The 21795-nt window shown below is 46.4% G+C and overlaps 1 protein-coding gene across 1 annotated transcript in view; it reads right to left on the reverse strand.

The window, feature by feature from the left end:
• The window catches only part of Dlgap2 (DLG associated protein 2), a 733863-nt gene that overhangs the window by 103160 nt on the left and 608908 nt on the right, over nucleotides 1-21795 (reverse strand). The window contains exon 6 of the mRNA XM_048456266.3: nucleotides 9825-10897. Within this exon, the coding sequence (XP_048312223.3) occupies nucleotides 9825-10897 (1073 nt within the window). The remainder of the gene's footprint in view (nucleotides 1-9824; nucleotides 10898-21795) is intronic.

Consider the following 21795-nt stretch of genomic DNA (forward strand, 5'->3'; position numbering starts at 1 on the left):
CCCATGGAGATCACAAGGTTTGTGTGGGCACTCACACGTCCCCTGACTGCCCTGGCGGTACCTGCGTGACCTCTGTGGTGACCAATCCACTTCTCCTGGCGTCCATGATGAATAAGCCATCCTTATGGCTTAACGCTATTTTTGGTTAAGTTTTTATTTTTTAAGAATAAAGAGAGAAGATGAAAACAAAATCAAAGATGAAAAAGAATACATTACAACTGGTAACCAGAAACACCAAGGCACACCATAAAAAACTGACAAATGGTGTTGCTGACAGATTTGAGAAGCTTATGGGACGTGGATGAATTTCTTAACATGTATGATCTATCAGCACTGAACCACAAGGACGTAGGAAACTTCATAACCAAAAACAAGAAAAAAGACCAAACCAGCAGTAAAACATCCCTAAACAAAGAAAAATAAAACCAAACAAACAAACAATAAGGAAAAAAACTCAATCCAGGACCAGATGGATTCAGTGCTGCATTTTACTAAACTTGTAAAAAACCAACATGAATTTCTCTCCAAGTAATCCCAAAATGGAAAGAGAGGGGACTTCACTCATTTTGTGAAGCCAAACCAAACAGAACACAAACAAACAACCAAGGTCAACATCCCCGATGGATACCCAGAGAAACATTCTCAACATCACAGCAAACCAAATCCCAATGGACCTCTGAAGCTCATGCAGCACGGCCAGGAGACATTCATCTCAAGAAGGCAAGGATGGTTTAACACATGCAAGTCAATAATCCACTTCATCAACAGAAGGCAAGAAGAAAACCATGTGACTGACTATCCCAACAAACACAACTTTTAGGTCTTCTCACGATAAACCCCCAAGTAGTTAAGCACAGAAGGAATATGCCTAAACATAGTGAAGACTATATACAACAAAGCCATAGCCAGCATCACATGGGGTCAGGTAGGGGAGGTGTTGAAAATGTCTCTTTATGGTCTCCAATACAAGAAGGTTATATACTGTGACTGTTCTTATTTGGTGGTATACAGTCTGGGAGGTCTCAGAACAGTTACATCAGGGAAGTAAATGAAAAGCGTGAAAGGAACCAGGAAAATTAAATGACCCCTCCTTTTCCATGCAGAAAAAGTTCAAGACTCCACCCAAGTCCTGTAAGAACTGATGAATAAACTCAGTAAACTGCAGAACACAAAGCCAGCATGCAAAACTCAGTAACATGGCTACAAATCAATATGAACTTGCTAATAATTAAGCCATGAGAGTGATCTTATTCATGGCATCTACAAGAAAATAAAACATCTAGGAATAAAATTTGATGAAGGAAATGAGTGTCTTCTAGAATGAAAAGTGTAAAAGGCTAGTGAAGGAATTTGAAGATCCCTCTCTCCCTCTCTCCCCACCAATGCACAGGTATAGACATATGCACAAATGGAATGACCTCCGTGTTAATGGATTACAACAATTCATATTATTAAAACATATATATGACCCTCAAAACACAATCCAAAACAATTAATGTATTTAATGTAATCATCCACAGAATATCCATGTAGTATTCATTAAAATAGAGGGCTGAAGGGATGACTGAGCTGTTAAAGACTAGGCTCACAACCAAAAAGTAAAATAGAAAAAATTCTAAATTACAAAAGTTCCTGGATGCTGCGGGAGCTCCTTCCACTCCTTCAGTCAACAGCCTTTAAGATACCAGCCCACTGGGGCGTGGTCTCTTATACTTTTAAAAAGCAGCAGGAACCGACTAGCGCTCTCTCTCTCTCTCTCTCTCTCTCTCTCTCTCTCTCTCTCTCTCTCTCTCTCGCTTCTGGCTCCCTTTCCGGTAACTAGACTCTGTTTCCTGTTTGTGAGGAGAGGACTGTTGTTTGGGACGGTGATCTGTTAGTTTTTCCCCTCAAATAAATAACCCTTTTTATTATTCATCATTCTTAACTGGTGTGGGATTGTTTTGCGGCTTCACCTGGATAGTAAAGGCAGTCACTGTGAGAATGAGCAATGTTAGAAATAGGATCTATACTACGGAACTACAGTGATCAAAACAGCATGGTGGTAAACTCATAAAAACAGATTCATAAATCAACAGGACAGACTAGAAAAACGGGAAATGCAGACTGGTGCAAATTATTGATACAGGTGCCAATAACAGATACCAGAGAAAAGACAGAGTGGTACCTGGGGAACTACATAGTCCCTTGCAGAAGAATGAAGCTAGCTAGACCCCTGTCTTTCATCCTGTACAAAATAAACTCACAATGAATCAAAGACCCAAATGTAGGATCTGAAACTCTAAGTCTAGAAGAAATTGTTTGACTAGTAGAAAACACAGGGGTACCTCCAGGTATCAGCATGAGAGATGGTTTCCAGGTGATTCAGACATGTTGGAAATCAGAGCAATAACAGTAAATGAGATCATATGAAACGAAGAAGTTTCAGAACAGCCAAGGAAGCAATCAACGGAGTGAAGAAAGCAACCCACACACCATCGGGACACTCTCCATCTGTGACGGTTGATATTGATCAACATGATGCCATCTGGAATCAACTAAGAGACACACCTGTGGGCAGATCCCTGCGGGCATTTTCAGGGATCTGAGCTGAGGAAACTATCACTCAGAGTGGTCAGTGTCTTCTGGTGGCACCCAGATGCAGGGACGAAAGCCTTGCTGCTTGCCGGGCCATCTTCACTTCTCGGGGGTGAGTGTTTCTGCTCTGTCATCTGTTGCTGTCACTGCCATTGCTGTCCTCAGCTGGCATCAGACTTCCAAACAACTCTTAAGGACTCCTGAAGATTCTCATCACCAGATTAGAACTGGAGAGAGATCCAGCTTTGTAAGCCCGTCAGCTACTAGGTTCTCAGCTTCTTGTGTGTGCAGAGAGCCATTGTTGGGCTACCTAGCCCCCATCACATAAGTCAATCTAGTGGTTCCCCTTTTTCCGACAGGAGAATATTTTCCTTTTTTCCTTCCCTCTCTCCCTCCCTCCCTTCCTCTCTCCTTCCCTCCGTTTCTGAGACAGAACTTGGAAGTCACTATGTAGCTAAGGCTGGCCTTGAACTTCTAATCCTCCTGCTTCCAACTCACAAGATCTTGGATTACAACCATGCAGTACCATGTACAGTAATAAATTTCAAAATACATAAATACCTCCAATAATTCAACAGCACCCTCCCAATAATCCTATCAAAAAATGGAGAAATTAACAGAGCAGTTCCTACTGAGGACTGTCAATAATTCTTTGAAAAAAAATGACCAACAATTAACCATCAGGGAAATGCAAATCCAAACAAACGTGAGATGCCAGCCTACCTGGCCTGACCTGTTTACCAAAGGTAAACAAAACCACAAGTTCTGCCGAGGAACAGAAGGGCAACGGTCCGTGCTCACTGTTGGTGGGAGTGTAAACCAGTACTTCCATGATCAAAGATGGTATTAGAGTCCCCCGCCCCCCCAAAAATATCCAAAACTAGACCTACTTATAAAGCAATCACACTACTGGTATACACCCAAAGAGAATGAAATCAGATGTTAAAGGAACACCTATAAAACCATGTTTACTGCAGCCTAGTTCCAATAGTATGGAATCAATATAGGTGATCATTAACTAATGGATAAAGAAAATATGATATATTAATATATGTAACATATACTGATACACACACATAAATAGACACAGTCTCAAAAGAGGAAATCTTGCCATTTTCAACAATATGGGTGGAAATGGAGTACCTTATGGTAAATAAAACATGTCAGGAGAAGAGAGACACACCCCATCTACCTCACTCATTGGTTGAAGATCAAAAAATTGATGTCCAAAATGAAGGTAGTTGAGCAGTGTCTAATGAGGTCTGAGAACGGTGAGAGGAAAGGGGAACAGGGAGGACAGACAACAGGTTTGGTTCAGGAGTAAGGACTGGTGTTCTGCAGAGCACAGTGAACGCCCGCGGCCTCCATCACCTCCTGTCCTTATGACGAGCCAGCAAGAGGAACTCGAAGGTGATAAACACGAGGTGACAGGGACCTGGAGATGATCTATGCCTTGATTTGACCCCTGTCTATTTATACGTGTTGAATATACACATACAGCAATTGCCTGTCAGTTAAAAAGAGCAGAACAAAATGAAAGTGGGGGGAGAGATAGAGTGGAGGTCCTGTGGAGGTTCCAAACAAGGGGACTTGATGGATGGGACTGTGTAGGGTGTCTGCTGGGATGCTCAGAGCTGTCAACAGCCTCAGTGTTCACGTAGGGGCTTTGTGGAAGCCACTGGCCAGGGCTGTGAGCCTCTTGATAGTCTTCTTAAATGCTGATTGAAGCAAATTTAAATGTAAATGGGAATGAAATACAAATGCTGCTGGGACAAGCAAATGTAACTGGGGAAAATGGGATTTTTAAGTTGTATTTTTTTTTAATGTTAAGTGGAGACCATCTTTCCACGGTGATTCATTCTGGGCCCTTAAAGGGAAGGAGCTTAAGAGAGGCTAAGGTCATTTCCAGTGTGTGGATGGATGGGAAAGAGCTCAGGAGGGCAGCAGGCTGTGGAGACCTGAGAGGAGAGAGCAGGGAAACACTGGTCAGAAGCAGATCACTGCAGAGTGCTCAACGGGAGCAACAGTTCTTATTCTTTCCCCATACCCTCACTCTCAACCTTTCAAAACTTAGGAGTATTATTTGTTAAAACAAACGAAAACCTAAAACATACCTGTTCCTGGCTACAAACCCAGCAAAACAGAAACCCTAAGGGCTTTGCTTCACTTGGAGGGGTCAAAGAAACCAGGATCACTGTGGTTACAGGCTACACGTGGGGAGACAGCCAAGTCAGAGAGGATACGGAGGTCAAAGAGGGAGGTGATGGAGGCATGGTAGATGCAGGGGTTTGTTGCTCATAACGGTTGAGGGAAGAAAACATTTTTCAGGGGGCAGAGCAATTGTGACCTCCTTGGCTGGTACCAGGTACCCTCCAAGGCTAGCGTCTCCTCCTCAGAACACAGAGAACCGCTTGGCCCCTGAGCGGGATGCAGTGGATCATGGCCCACGCTCCTGCCATATTATTCCAAGTTTGGCCTTAAGACAGTTTGTCTGCTGAGGCAGAAAATGAAAGAACAAAAACCTTTTCAGAGACGAACTCGGGCCAGGATTCCCCGCCAGTTCTATTGACTGTGTTTTGACCTACTTACAAACAACTCTTCCTTGAATGTTAACTATGTATTCCGTAACAGCCAAAGGTGGAGACGGAAAGGTGTCCTTTTATTCAACCGCAAATTTCTAGTTTTGGATGAAAAATAAAAAAGAAAGAACACTGCCCCTGGGCACAGACTTCTGGATCTCTTAGACGATGTCCTTACAAAGCACCGTGGGCACATTCCTTTAATTTTTCCTTAATTCCTATTGCTGGCTGTGAAATGAAGTCTGGGCTTGTGAGGCCCAGACTGGGGATCTTTCCACAGCTAAGTTTAGTGCCACCAGCATGAAGGACAGCCCTGTGAGGATACCTTTGAATGCACCCAGACATCCATTCAGCTGGGTCTGGGGACAAACGCTGCCTGAGGAGATGTGTGTATTTCATAAATCTTCCCACAAGCAATATGGTGAGACAGATAGAGGACGGCCGGGAAGAGAAGAAGGATTTTGTTCAGAGGTGAAAATGGACGGAGAATGGCGTGTGAGGGAAGACTCTCAGAAGATGAGGTATTTGGGGGTAGGATGGGGCTCCCGGTGGAAGCCACAATTTCCTTCCAGGGTCCTCAAATCTCGCCCCCTACAGGTTTACTATTGAGACCATGGTTGTCCACATGAACACTGGGAGGAGACAGGTCTGTGTCCCCTTCAGGTGCCATGCTTAGGAGGTCCAGTCAAGGCCACTATTAGCCATAAGGGACGGATGGAGGTTGATGGAGGATATGAGGTGGTTTGGACTTTCTAGGTAGGGTTCCACGACCGTCATCCTCTCTTTCAGCTGTGTCCTGCTGTAGTTTTATGTGGCACTAGAGGAACTTTACTTTGCGGCTGCCTTCCATGGCATCTCATCTCTTCACCCCACCGTGCCAGGCTATTTGGCTTTTGCATGCTACTGTGAAATGTTCACATTGGCAAACTACATTTTGGTAAGATAATAGCTGGACCTGCCACTGACTGTTTGGCCAACTCTCCCAATTGGTGTCTAGCTATATGATGTGGGATTCCTCTCTGTATGTTGTGAATATGTTTTATTGCCATTGGTTAATAAAAAAAGCTGCCTTCGGCCAATGGATTAACAGAGTAAAGCCAGGCAGAAAATCTGAGCAGAGATGTAGAGAGAGAGAGAGAGAGAGAAAGAGAGAGTGAGAGAGAGAGAGAGAGAGAGAGAGAGAGAGAGAGAGAGAGAGTAGGCGGAGTCAAAGAGATGCCATGTAGCTGCTGAAGGAGAAAGACAGAGTTGCGCCGACTGGGACCTTATAGATAAACCACAAACCTCGTGGTAAAATACAAAATAATAAAAATGGGTTAATTTAAGATGTAAGAGCTAGTTAATAAGAATCCTGAGCTAATAGACTGAGCAGGGTTTTAATTAATACAGTTTCTGTGTGATTATTTCAGGTCCGGGCAGCTAGGAATGAACAAGCAGCATCCACCTACAGCTATAGGCAAAGGAGTAGGGAGATCCAGGGGAGATGGAGGAGGGACTGACAGGGAGGCTTGAGGCTTGGAGAGGCCGGCTGAAACATGGCTGATTACAATACGGAGCAATCAACACACATGAACGGCGAGAAGCCATCGAGGCAGCTGCTGGCTAGCTTCCAGGCCTTTGGCAGCTCGAGGCCAGAGAAACATCTGGCATGACACCCAGACTGCGGGGCCTGACCGGAAGGAGTGGTTCCCAAACTAAGGAATTTACACAGAAGCCCAAGGCTGAAGGAGAGAAGAGAGAGAGGCAGGGGGCACTGTGCAGATTACAAGGTGTGAACGACAGATCCAGCACAGGACAGCGGCCTGTGATGTGGCTCACTGGAGAGAAGTGAGCCCTTGGGAAGAACGGAAGAACGACTGGTGTCTGATAGCTTTTCAATGCCTGGTCGCACATTATAGATGTTTTACCTAAGCGGGAGCCTGTATCTTTCAGTGTGCATCTTTGTTATGAATACACACGATTGTGAGTGTCTTCGTGTGTGTGTGTGTGTGTGTGTGTGTGTGCATCTTTGTTATGAATACACACATGATTGTGAGTGTCTTCGTGTGTGTGTGTGTGTGTGTGTGTGTGTGTGCTTACACATGTGTGCACATGCATGAGGAGGCCAGAATTCGATGGTAGTGCACTGGAGAGCGGCTCCCTACCGAACCCAGAACTTGGTCTTTTGACTAGTCCGGCTAGCCTGCTGACTTTGGGGACCCCTGGTCCCTGTCTTCTGGATGCTTGGATCACTAGCAGTCTGCCATGCTCATCTGGCATTGACATGGGTGCTGGAGATCCAAACTCTGGTCCGCAGATTTCTGCGGCAAGTGCTTTGCCCAAGGAGCGGTCTTCTCAGCCCTGCAGCCTGGATTTCTCAGAGACAGATTGTGGAGTCATTGGTTTCAATGACATCGTCTGCAGGGCTCCTTTCCACCTCACCTGGTAGGGGAAGGGTACGGTGTGGAGAAAGCAGGGGATGTGGGGGTGAAAAGGGGTGAGGGTGAAGTGCAGGGCTGAGAGCTCAGGACGGGAGTGAGGTGAAACACCACAGTTTCGTCACTGCCTCGTGTTCAGGGAACACTGCAGAGAGTTCCTAGACACAAAGGGGGAAAAAAGCAGACCAGTTTTTCCGCTTTTCCAAGAGGGATAGAACCAGAGTGGGCCCCGATTTCACTCACTGTGTTCCTTTAGATAAGCAGAGAGAACATTTTACATTTGGATATCATTAAGGTTTGCCAACGACAAGCGAAATTTAAGCCCTTTTCCACTGCTATAAAAATAATACTTTATCTAACTACCAATTTGTCTCTTTGAATAAATCTGTCTATACAAGCAATTTGGTTAGCATCTCCTTTCAAAACAGAACCCGTGAGCCTTGGACGATGTACCAGGAGGAGGTGGCGCTGCTGGAAGCCTCCACCACCTGACTCCCAGGATTCACAGTGGGTTGTTCATCTGTTTCGTTAATTGGCCACTTGATGACTCAGCCGGCGTTTAGCGCCATTACTCAGTATCTTGGCGAGTGTCTCTAAGCCAGCACACGGACAGCCCAAGCTTTAGTTCTTAGAGGGTAGGATTCGAGACCTGTGAATCGAATACATAGATCTTTGAGGAAACCTTAAGTGCTGAGGCTGAGGTTGTGCTAATGGTGCCACCGGCTGGCAGGAGCTAGAGAGGCTTTCTTGGGAGTGGTGGTGTCTTTGGAGACTCAGGCCTTCCCTGTCATTCTTGGTGAACGAGCCATCAGGAGACAGAGAGGGCAACTATATCAAATGCAGCACGGAGCAGGGCTCAGGATCCCGCCAGCACTGTCTGTAAGATCCTTTGCTGAATCCATCTCATCCACGCCATTGAGGACAGGTAACCCTACCATAGACACAACTTCCTGCCATCAGCACATGCCACATGGCTTAGACCAGATCTCACGCAAAGGCAGACCTATGGACACAATCTTCTACGTGTTCGGGATATTTGTGTTATTTTGCTAAGTCCCAGGCACCAAGGGATGGATTGCTACACTGGAATGAGGTTTCAAGGGACAGCCCCAGATGCAACCCACAACCATTTCCTGTCAATCACACTGTGGCCCTGTTCACAGAAGACAACGTAGGAAGTCAACTTGATGGGCACCAGGGAGAGAGTGGCTCGGGGAAGGGATACACACACAGCACAGGATGCTGTTCAGCCCCGAGGGAGGGAGGGGGAGTCACTTCCCTTTACAACAGGGACAAGCCTGGGGTATGGTGCACTTAGTGAAACAAACGAGACTCAAAAACACAAACTTCACATCACACAGGCTCCCCACATGGAAGCTCGAGAGCTGGGTTACAGAAGCAGAGTGCAAGGGTGGTTATCAGGGCTGGGGCAGGGGCTGGGGGATTGTAGAAAGATGTCTGATTTCAGTTACATCAGAAGAGTTCATCTAAGAGATGGATTGTAGAGCATGGTGCCTACACTTAGCCTTGCATTATATATTCAGGAATTACAAGACTATCAACAAGAGAATGGGGGTGAACGTGATGAAAGGATTATCAAATTATTACATGTAGGAGAATGTCATGAGGCCCATTATTCTGTATAATTAATATATGCTAATAACAAAAACTTTAAAAGTCACGGCAGGTTAAGCCAGACATGGTGGAACACACTCATAACCCCAACCAGCCTGAGGCAGGAGGATGGCTGAGAGTTCAAAGCCAGTTTTATTTGCATACTGAGTGAAAGGTCAGTCTATATTACAATGTGAGATTTAGTCTCTAAAAACAACCAAGAATTATAGCAGGGTGATTCCGGGTTGCAATAATTTCTAATACCGAACAGCTGTGCGGGGATGGGGAGAGGAAGTCGTATAGTTCCCACAAAAGTGACTGACATTGAGGATCGCAATGCCTGCAGCACGCATACCAACTGACTGTACCACACAAATAAGATGTAGCGACCTTATGTCTCAGCAACACAATTCTCAAGGGGAGCACCAGGTCTGCCGTCGGTCTCTGGGCTTGGAGAGCTCTAGCTACAACCCAGAGGTAGGTAAAGCAAGCACACTGGCTTGCTTTGAAACCCTAAAAGGCAAGCACACCTTCAGACTTCACGTTGTACCCTATGCATTGATACAAGGCTTTCTGTCGACAGCAAATGCCAATAGTGGCTAAAACCTTCTGCATGAGGTCACAGTCACCTGAGCCTTACCTGGAGGTAGTGGCACGGCCGCAGGGAAGGCTTGATCTCTGGGTGGACCAGGGGCTTGTCCAAGTTCAGGGAGCTCTTGCGGTAGGCCTCCTTGGCCTGGCTCACCGTGAGGGTGGACCAAGAACTACGCTTCATGTACCTGGTGTCCGGCGTCAGGGCCAAGCCTTCGCAGGCTGAGCACTTAACATCACTGTTGCTTTTGGAAGTCTTTAGTGAGAGGTCCCCAAAGGGGCTCTGCAGTGCCTCGGGGTAGCAGTGGGAGATGTGGTCCATGTGGTGGCGGTTGGCCACGCTGGGTGTCCGGTATGTGCTGTCACTGTCCAGGTTATCGTCAGAACTCCACCAGCTGCTCATACCAGACTTGTGCTTGCCCTCCGGCTTCCGCTCCTTGCTTTTACTCCTTTTGCTGTGTTTGGAATGGTGGCTGTGGTGGTGGTCATCCACCCGACTGTCACTCTTGGTCCCATTGATGTTGCTCTTGGATGATCCCTCCAAAGAATGAGACTTGGTAAAGAGTTTCTGAACGGAGTGGACCAGATGCCGGATTCGGCCCGGGCTCTCATTCCGCTGCTCGGTGGCAGCGGAGGCCCTCTGGTACTGCAGCGTGTGGAAACCATCCCGGTGCAGGGGGAGCTGTTTCTCAAACTGGTCCAGAAGGTTGGCGGGGATGCGATTTACCTTGGTATTCGTGTGAGTCACGGCGCAGTCGTCCCTTGTGTCGTAATGTGAGCTGTAGTGCATCCTGGGAAAGGTGCTGCTGGACACGTGGTCGCCCAACATTACAGGCATCATCATACACTCGGAGTGGACGGAGCTCCTGGGTGAACAGCGGTGGTGGTCCATGGGGCAGCTCTCGGTCGGGCTGAGAAGGTAGGGCTGCCGCACATCCGGCCCGTGGTGCAGGTGGTCGTGGGGGTGCTCGCAGTCCTCAGGGGGTGACAGGCCGCAGGTATGGCCCGCACACAGCTGAGGCTGGGTCCGGCTTCCAGTTAACCCTTTCATGTTCCTGGGTGCGGGCGAATACCTCTCCTCATTGAAGTGCTGCGTCGTTGGAGACCATGAGTATTGTTGGTCTGTTGGACAGAGCAGAGATGAGATTTAGTGCAAGTCTGGGAGCACTGGGGTGCAACAGAGGTACAGCAGTCGATTTCCTAGTAGCCAGCTCCTGAACCAAGTCAACAGTCGCATGTTTGGACTGTGGCAACTCCTCAGGATTAGGGGTTGCTAAGGAGCAGAAACTTTGGTCTCTCTATATGAACACTCATAGTAATAGGTACCTAACATCTGGTAGATGCATGGGGGCTCTCAACAGGCAGACTATGAGACCTTAAAAAACCACAGGTTGAGAAGATAGCTCATTCAGTGAACTGTTTCGCGTGTGTAAGAACCTGCGTGTTCAAACCCTAATATTCATATCAAAAACAGGGCACTGTGGCATGTGCTTGTAACCCTAACTTTGGAAATGTAGGGTCAAGCAGTTCTGGTGAGGGATACTTCTCAAAAAAGAAATGGCGGAAGGCACCTGAGGAACCACGCCTGATGCTGTCATTGGACAACTACACACATGTGCATACCTGGGTACATATCCTTATATATATGTGTACTCATATTCACATATGAACAAGCACCCATACAACACTTAGATACACATACACACACACGCACACAATATAGCTGTAGATCAATTATATCGGAACATTTTGGGTTAGCTTAAAACATTTAAAAACTAACATCTGATGTTTAATTAGTAACACTGCCTGGTGAAGTAATGTATTAGAACTAATAAATTAATCATGAAATAATTGTTTAATGCCACATGCTACCAGAAAGATAAGCTGTGGAGGCAGGTTTCTCAGCCCTAACTCTCTACAGTTTAGGGTCACAGATAGAGAGGCCAGATTCAGGCCTCGGTTCTTCCCCTGGATTCTGCTCCATGAGGGACACAGCTGGGGACCACTGGACACCTCTACACTCCACCTCCCAGACTGTCTTCCTGAACCATGCAAAGCCTCCTTCCTACATGTTTTCCTCACTGCTCTTTGTCCCAGGCTCTTTCTCGCATGAACTGAGAAGCATGCACTCTGACCATGGTGGGCTGCCTACTACCCCTAGACTGTCCCTGTGAGCTCTTCCCGTCTTCTGACCCCCAGGCTGGAACCTCTCTCTCTGTGATGACTCTGTACACAGGGGGCAGTCAGCTCCACTTTGCTGGATGTCCTGTCCCCACAAGCTGATGCTCAGACAGGAAAGGGACTCTCAAGTGTCTGTCTCAGACTAGACCTCACTTTGTCACCTGGCACCCAACCCACGTCCGTTGTCTCCACGGTTATCCCCTTGTCTGTCCACTGACTCTCCTGCCGCAACACCGCCGAAGCTGACAATCCTAGCTTGATCATTCCCACCTAGGCAGAGCCCTAGCCACAGGCACATGAACCTCAAAGAGAGAGAAGGCAGAAGTGGTTCTCCCTTTGTCCATCCCAGCTGCTCCCCTAATGGTTGGGAGAAAAACGGAAGTGCCTGGAAGAACTTGGTCAAGTAACCACTCTAAGGCATAGGCATAAAAATCCCCCACGTCAGCTTCAGAGTGCAACTGTCCCGACCGGCTCAGACACAGGAATGAGGGACAAGGACAAGGCCTGAATGTCAAGTCTAAGGCACTGGGACATGAAGGGCTACCATCAGAGCAGACGCCAGTGTTCCTGGAAGAACCCCAACAGATGGCTGCAGAGCTGGAGATGGGGACAAAGGGGCCTTCTCCTTTGCATGGCAAGTGGTCTCTGACTCAGGGGTAACTGAGCTTCAAAGAATGCTTCCCGGGTGGTGGCCTGAGGTGTTCCCTTGCCACTGGAATGGCTGAAGTGCCTCTAAGGGTCCTCCTTCTTCCAGCCAGGGTCCGGCCATAGCACCCATGTCTCAGGTAGGAGCCGTTAAAGAACATCACACTTAATATAACTCAGAGGAAGGTTTGTTTTTTTTTTAAAAAAAAGAACAACAGGTAGTTAGTGGGTAAGTTGCAAGACGGCGCTCTGCAACCCAGCCCTAACCATGGCCCAGTGTTGCTGTCCTTTTATCTTTTGTTTTATTTTTCTATTATTATGTAATTTAATACAGTGTCAATCTCTTTTTGCCTTAAAAGCAAGCCCATCAGAGCCCCACTCACAGGTCTTATTTCGGCCCAACATTCAGCCCCACAGCTATGCTAGGAATGTGGCCACATCGAAGAACAGTGCGAGAGATAAAAATTAGCAGAAATAATTAAATTTGGCGACACGACATGTCAGCAGCATCGTCTCGTTTCCACGGCACGGACCTGAATCTCCTCGTGTAGGAGTGGAGTCCGCCATCACCTTCCATCACCCTCCCAGTAACAAGTGAGGGTGTGAGGGGCTGCGAGTGACAGGGACTCTGGAGAGCCTAGGGAGGAGACACACTCTCGGTTTTCAGGAGTCTGCGTAACAGGTAATAAAATCTTAGGAGCTGTGTCTGTCTTTTGGTGAAGATGAGGGTAACAAGCACTGGGTGTACGAATCATCTGAGCTGCTTAATCTCTAGCTATTCATAGCAGCATTTTGTTATTAGAGAAAGCAGCAATTAGAGGTGTCATTCAGCAGCACACCCGTGTCTCTGCACATCGCAAACAGAACGGAAATGGATCTTTTACAGTAGCAGGACTTGCGAGAGCATGGGTTCATCCGTTCCTTAAGTCTGATGTCAGTTTCACGAAAATCACATTTCTGTGCACTGGGTGTGTGCCGTGAACTTCCCTGGGACATCTGCCTGACTTGCCCCAGGGAACAGCCGACCCTGTCGTGAGCTGAGGTAACGAAAGGTAAAGACAGGAAGCTCTTCCACCAACTCGTCAACTTACCAACCTTTCTCTGCGATGTCACCTGGAAATGACGATTGTGAGGTTGTGTTGGTTGGTAACGGTTATGGGTTATTGCACCAACCCTTTCTCTGCTGCTCCCACCTTCCTCTAATGTCATCAACCTTCCTCAGTTTCCCCTGGAGCACCTGCTCAATTGACCTGTCCCCGAACTCCTCAGGATCGGCCTATCTTTTTGGAGACACGGGAACAACGTCCAGTGCAGACCAAAGAGCACAGACGGAAGCAGCGATGTACGCTTGTGGTCCACTCGTGTTGTCCTGGCGTGAAGACAAGTCGCTGTACACCCAAAGGAGCCTATCGAAGACGTTTCCCTAGGGCCTGGAGAGACGGGGTGGGCAAAGGGCTGGCTGCATAAGCGTGAGGACCTGAGTTCAGATCCCCTGCACCCACTCACACAGCTAGGTGTGGCTGTACTGGGCAGGGGACAGGAACGGGGGACGGGGGACAGGCAGATCCTCTGAGCTCACTGTCCAGTCAGCCAGGTGGAGGGAAAAACCCTGTTTCAAATTGTAAAATGGAGCACAGTAGATAAAGACACCCAGTGTTGGCCCCTGGCCTACACATACACACATGCACACATGCACACACACACACACACACACGCACACATGCACACACACACACATGCACACACACACACGCACACATTCACACACACATGCACACATGCACACACACATGCACACACGTACACATGAAAGAAATCTAAAAAACCTAAATTTTAAAGAAAAAGAGGAGAGGTATGTCTCCTACTCCCATGGTGGAGATTACCAAATAGGGAGGAAAACTAGGAGTCCTGTGCCTGCTCTTGGTTAGAAATGTCCCCCATCCACAAGTAAAATGCAGGTAGTCTGCGGATGCACCTCCAGGGTTAGTATGAACAACAGATAAACAAACTAAACAGATGCTTTAGACCATACCAGGACCCCATGAAGCACATAAAGACACTGTGGTCATCTTTCCTTTAAAATTACCTTCGTTGGTCCTACGGAGCTTGTCTGATAGCTCCTACAAGGGGATTACTGTAGCTGTGTCATGGGAGGTGTCTGCGCTGGAATGGAGACAAAAGGTAACAAAACATAGGAGAAAGAAAGTGGTAGCTTAGGAAATGGGAGGGCCAAGAATTCATGTATGTAGATGGCAACAGCTGGGAGCAATAAGACCAGGGCTGCTTGTCACAGTGTTTCTCAGCAGAGTGTTTCTCGGGGCTGCCACTGTCACACGTGACCCTCTCCTCAGCCCCGGCCAGACACGCTCATTTATGGTACCTTGCAAGTGACATTCATAGCTCCCTGCTTAGACATATTGCTTCAGGTTGAGATACTCACGTCAAGGGTAATGTGCTGAATGCCCTAAAATAACCCAAATTTACCCAAACCCATCATATCTATTCCTCCACAGCCTCAAGCTGCTATTTAGGGTTTAATTAACTCTTTTCACTATCAGTATGGCCATGTGCTTGCACACACACACACACACACACACACACACACACACACACACACACGTGATTCTTCTTGGTTCTCTGATCAGCAGATTCAACAGCAGCATCAATGATTATAAGTATCTTTAGAAGCAAAAGTCCCAATTGATTCATACATCAAAATCACAATACTAAAAGACACCTGTTCCTAGATGTCTCCAGGCAGCACAGCGTGAGTCCCGGGGGTAGAGAGTCTGAGCTCAGGTGTCCAGCCTTTTAGCTCTTTCTCCAAATTGCACTGATGTTTTCTAGTGAGAGGAATTGTGAGCACATTTGCAATATAACTGCACTTAATTACCAAATGACATCTTATTTATGGGCTTAATAAACAGCTTTTAAACAACGCCTCATTGTAACATTAAAAAAACAAAGGCTTCCAAAGCACAGAGGAGAATTACTGTTTGCTGTAAAACCTGGTCCCATTATTCTCGAGGCCCAAAATTTGGGCCAGGATTTACTTTTTGCACTAGAGAAGTCGTCTCAGAAATGGAATGAACTTCAGCGTCACAAAAGCAATGGTAATTGTTTTGTAATCTATTTCTCCTGCCTGGATTCCTTTTAACACAAATCAGAGGCTTCCTCACTTTAACCCACCAGCCTTCTTTCTTAACGTTTATTTGGGGTTAGGAGATTATCTTACATTTCAGCAATGGGTTGATCCTGGAACGCATACTCTAGACTCCAGCAGTCAAAGAGGGCTTCCGCTAAGACAACTGCCCTTGAACATTGTCTCACAAGCAAACAGAATTCACAAATACAACTCACAAAGTGGTGACCCTGACTTCCTTATTTTTAAAACATAAAATTTAAGAAAGCAAATCAATGATAAGTTTTACTATAACGGGTGCACACCACAGTCTTTGGTGTAAACAGTGTGACTGGACGTTAACGTTACTCATCTGGGAAGTAGCGGGATGATTGTAACTTTCTTTTGAGAAAAACACAGCACCATCTTAGCAACCACATATTCTCTCACTAAACTGAGAGATAACTGCAGGACATGAGTGTATATTCATGCTCTAGTCTTAGTTTTGTTATTTGTGACTGTAAATTTTTTCATTTTATTTATTAGCATTGTATGTGCGTGCATGCGTGTGTGCAGGCACACATGTGCCACAGTGTAGTGGTTCAGAGCACTGGGCTCAATTACCAACACCTGTATGGCAGCAGACCGCCCTCTGCACGCAGTACACACATGCAACACAAGACACACACACACAAACACTTGTGCACTCATGCCACAGTGTACATGCGGAGGTCAGAGGGCAACTTGTAGGAGCTGGTTCTCTACTTCCCCATTGATCCCCGGGAAGTCAGTGCTGCACAGCAGATGCTTCTGCTCACCGGGCCTCCCCACTGGACCTAAAGCGTTCTAACACAGGAACCTTGTTCGGGAGAGGGCACCTCATTTGGGAATGCAGAGGTCAGGCCTGCGAATGCCAACACTCCACCTGAAAATAACTCGGATAGATGACAGGTTGAGAGGCACACACTCGCTGCACCCCAGGATCGCTGGTGCTCCTCCAGCTGAGGTGTTGGAGATAACGCACCTGCCACACGTAAAAAGCCATCCGCAGTGTCTGAGTGGGACTTGCGGTCCAGTCTACAAAGAGTCAGTTAGGGAGACAGAAGCCTTGAAGATTCTCACAGGGATCTGAATATAGACATCAGAGAGATCTGCCATGAGACATCCTTTCCAGTCCACCCACTTAAAAAAAACCGGCTATAAACTGAAGTTGAAATATTTCTTAGAGTCAAACAGAGACATTAAAAATTAAAGCGTGCTCTGAGGTCACTGTGTGGCAAAGCAGGGCTCTCTTGTTACTTAAGGGCATTTATAAATGAGTGTGACCTAGGAAATAAATGAGGCAAAAATCTGAGAAGTTGTAAAGTGTTCATACCCTTTGGCAAGGCAATTACAGTTACTCTATGTTTAAAAAGAAAGAAAGAAGAAGAAAACACTCTTAAATGAAACAAATCACTTTGCAGAGAGCGTTTCTATAGCACCGGGAGCCAATTCCGTGGTGCTTACTTGTTTATACACTGCCATCGTGGTCAGGAAATTTAATCTGATGTTACACGCGTTAATGGGAAAGTAAGGTAAAATACTGAAATCTTTTTATAACAAGAAAGAGAAGGAAGGTAGGACTGTGCTCCGGAACCTCAGGCAAGACATGCAGGTAGATCTCAGCCTTCCTTTTTCTATAGCCAGTGGGAAGAGAGAAACACAAACTCACACTAAGCCCAGGAATGTGGCCAGAAAGAATATGGTTTCAAAGTCAAAGAGAGTCTTCTTAGAGAACACGACAATACAAAGAAGGAAAGCTTCTCAACACTGCTGTTACTGTTCAAAGAGTCTATGGAAATAAAGGTGTCAGGGCCAAGGGCCTAAATTCAGAGCCCCAGCACCCACATAACAGTGACAAACCAAACATCTGTCACCACAGTGCTGGCATGGTAGAGACAGGCAGATTCCTTGTGCTCAATGGTCAGTAAGTCTAGCAAATTGCCAAGCTCCATGTTCAGTGAGAGACCTTGTCTCAAAACCACAGGGAGAGCGATCCAGGAAGATGCCTGACATTGGTCTCTTTTTCATTTGCACACATATGGTTATGCACGCACATACATGTTCATGTACATCCACATGTATACATATCCACACAACCATGTTCACACACACACACACACACACACACAGGCACGCACACACACACACACACACACACACAGGCATGCATTGGAATAAAGCATTTTCTTAAAAAATAGTAAACAAAAAAGGGTGTCTTATAGACACCAAAATGATATAAATTTTAAATAAGTGAACAGATTCCAACCTCTCCAATAAATTATAAAGCTATAGAAATTAAGGATATTTTTCAGAACAGATCCATTTAATTTGTCCTAGGAAAACACCGGGTCAAAGAAAGGAAGAAGTTGCTATTCCAGCATTATCATTTATGAAATATTTACCAGGCTAGAAACTCAAAGATAGACATAGCCTATGCCAGTTCCTGGGTGGTTGGTTAGCATTTTCCTACGATTGCCATGGTTTTATACTGGAAGTTACAGTGTCTGCACCAAGAGCCCAAATTTTCACACGGTGCAAGCCAAGCATCTGTTGCTCTTGTATGCTCACAACACACCAACCGGTGCAGGTTTAGCCCTTTGGGCCCCACTTTGAAAGTGCATCTTACAACAGGAGGCCAATTCCTAGCAGTTTTCAGACACAAATCAACTGCCCCGCTTTAAAGCCCCACCATGGACCAATCTCAGCTTCCCTATCACCCTGGGGTCTCGGAATCCAAAGATACAGGGAAGAGTGCAGTTCATGCATGCATATGAAATGAATTTAATAATAAAATGTTTGCTGTGCAAATGGTATAAGGGCACAGCAGGCAGCATGGCATTGCTGCTGGCTGAGTGCAGAGAGGGAAGTCCTTGCGTGGCTCTTACTCTGAGCTTTTGTCTCCGATGCTCCATGCTGCTGTTCTCTTTGCTGGTGAGAGAACCTTGTACTGGCAAGTGCTGGAGTACCTGTCTCTCTTTGACGTTCTCCCTAATCCATGTTGCTGGGCTCTCATGGGAACTGTTTCCTAATCCCCACACTCTAGGCCCAGGCTGTCAGCTAATACTGTTCTAGGCTCGCAGTTCCCTGTTGGAATACGCTTACACTCGGCCAAGATGTGGCAAGAGGACTTTGGAAGAGAACCTGGCAGGTGTCTGGGAATTGTGTCCAGTAGGTGAGGAGCCACCGGGAGGAAGCAGGGCTTCCACAGAGCAGCAGTGCGCACGAGTGGCCACACACAGGGGAGAAGGTAAGCGGAAGTGTAGCCAGGCTGCCACTGAGCCCCTCCTCTTGAGAGGCAATGTTTTCCATGGTTAAAGCATCGATGTTATTCAGAAAATGCCTCGGAAATTCATGTTTACTGCACACAGTATCCTGGATGCTTCTGAAAATATTTAAAATCATAGGCTCAGACTTTTTATTATTATTATTAATTTTATTCATTTTATATACCAAGCACAGTTCACCCTCCTTTCCTCCCTCCTGCTCCTCCACCCCCATCCACACCTCAGAAAGGTAAGGCCTTCCATGGGAAGTCAACAAAGCATGGCACATTAAGTTGAGGCAGGATCAAGCTCCTTCCTGTTGCATCGAGGCTAAGCAAGGCATCCCACCATAGGGAATGGGTTTCAAAAAGCCAACATATGCACCAGGGATAAACTCTGGTCCCACTGCCAGGGGTCCCACAACAGACAAAGCTATACAATTGTTGCCCAGATGCAGAGGGCCTAGTTTGAGCCCATGCAAATTCCCTACCTGTCTGTCTAGAATCCTCGAGTTCCCAAGAGCTCAGGTCAGTTGTCTCCGGGTTTCCCTGTGACGATCTTTACCCCCCTTGTTGATATGTTCCCTCCTTCATCTCTTCGATTGGACTCTGAGAGCTTGACCTGGTGTTTAGTTGTGGATCTCGGTATCTGGTTTCATCAATTACTGGATGAAGACTCTATGATGACAGCTGGGTAGTCACCAATCTGATTACATGGGAAGGTTAGTTCAGACACCCTCTCCACTATTGCTAGGTATCTTAGCTGGGGTCATCCTTGTGGATTCCTGAGAAGTTCCATAGGCTCAGACTTAAGGCTCATGGATATCTGTCTGTCTTTCTCTAAGTTCTACATACTTTCCACCCTAGACTGGACACTGACGCTTCCCAGGGACCACACAAGTGACAGTGATGCTGGGTTACCCTTTGTTGGTAGTAACTGAGTGAGTGACATTGAATTAAATGGAACAAATGGGTCACTAGTATGAAAAAAATAACCAAACCAACTAATAAGCTGAACCTGGGTCAGTCAGCATAAATCTGTGTTTTAGATGAAGAAGGCAACATACAAAAAAGCCAGTGATCTGATGTCACATAGATAGCTTGGGACATTTTGTTTTGTGTGATGAGGCTCAGACAAATGAATCACATAGAGACTGAACTGAGGAACACATCCAGCATTACTCTTAGAGTATGGCTTTTAAGATGGATGTTATTTCTATTACACACTTGTGGTTGTATTTGGGAATTCCTGAAGTCTTAGGAGAGGCCACAAATTCTAGTTTTATTTCTGTTGCTGTTATAAAATACCATGACAAAGCTGAGTGTTGGGATACACGGTCTGTTTCAGCTCATAATTCTAGGCTCTGGTCCACTGTAGCACAGAAGCGAAGGCAGCAACTCAACATAAAGAGCAGAGAGGAATGAATGGGTGCACACTTACTTGTGTTTAACACTCTGCACTTTACAGTCCAGAATCCCTTGCCTGGGGAGGTGCCGCCCACAGTGGATCTTCTCACATTAATAAATGTCATCGAGACAACCCGCCATAGACATGCACACAGGCCAATCTGATCTAGATGATCCCGCCTGAGAGTCTCTTCCTGGTCTATTAAATACTGTGTTGACAATTACAACTGATCACAACATGGTCCCACCCAGAAGCAGCAGCAGGTCCTTTCCCTGTGTCACCCCAGCACACTGCGCTCTTTGCTAAAAGCGGGCAGCAGTGATTGCAGCCAGTGTCGGAAGGCAGCTGCCACATTCAAAAACAACGTGGAAAACATGTTGCTATTCTCCCAGCTATAACAGAAATATACCTCCACAATCTACGTCCAAGCCAAGCAAAATAGAAAGCAAGTAATTTCCTGATGTAGAACAAATCCTTCTGTACATCATATAAATTACACTGTAATTGGTTTAATAAAGAAGCTGACTGGCCAATAGCTGGACAGGATAAGGTTAGGTGGGAAAACCAGCCTAAAGGACACTGGGAAGAAGGGCAGAGTCAGAGGAGTCGTCAGGGAGACATGGAGAGGAAACAGGAGGTGCAAGACAACAGAGGTAACGCCACATGGCAGACTGTAGATTAATAAAAATGGGCTACTTTAAGTTGTAAGAACTATTTAGAAATAACCTTGAATTATTGGCTAAGCCTTTATAATTAATATTGAGTTTCTGTGTTGGTTATTTGGGAACTGGTGGGCAGGAAAGAAAAGTTCACCTACAACTTACACTATGTCTCAGGCTTGAATCCTCGACCCCTGTCCTAAGGTAGACTTGCTCTTCAGACTTCCAAAGGAACCACGTAAAAGGGAAGTTTCATATTTCTAGAAGCAAATAGTAACCCCCTTTAGCACCACTGAGGGGTGAAGACTAACAGTGAGTTAGGATCTAAGAGCTCTGTAAAAGACCATTAAACCCGATTACATTAAAACTGCTTTTCCTGGGTGGGGATCAGAGTGGAAGCCAAATGGCCAACAAATGGAGAAGTTTGCTTCTCATATCACCCACAAAATCCCAACTCTCCTGAAAGCCACTGAGGAACTGGGAAAAAAAAAAGCTCAACGAATGAATTTGGAAGGTAGGCAAAGAGCATGGAGCATCCACATGAGCAGGGACTATCAGGGCCCCTTCGAGGTTGCAGAGATGCTCAGCTCTGAGATTGTTCGAGCTGCAGAGGGTTGAGTCCCGTGACAGTGCCAGGCTACGTGGAAGGACTGTGGAAGCGGTGACGTAGGGAGACAGCTGCTCACTTTCCCTCAGCGGCCT

This window comes from Myodes glareolus, chromosome 23, assembly GCF_982192425.1.
Source record: "Myodes glareolus chromosome 23, mMyoGla1.1, whole genome shotgun sequence".
NCBI lineage: Eukaryota > Metazoa > Chordata > Mammalia > Rodentia > Cricetidae > Myodes > Myodes glareolus.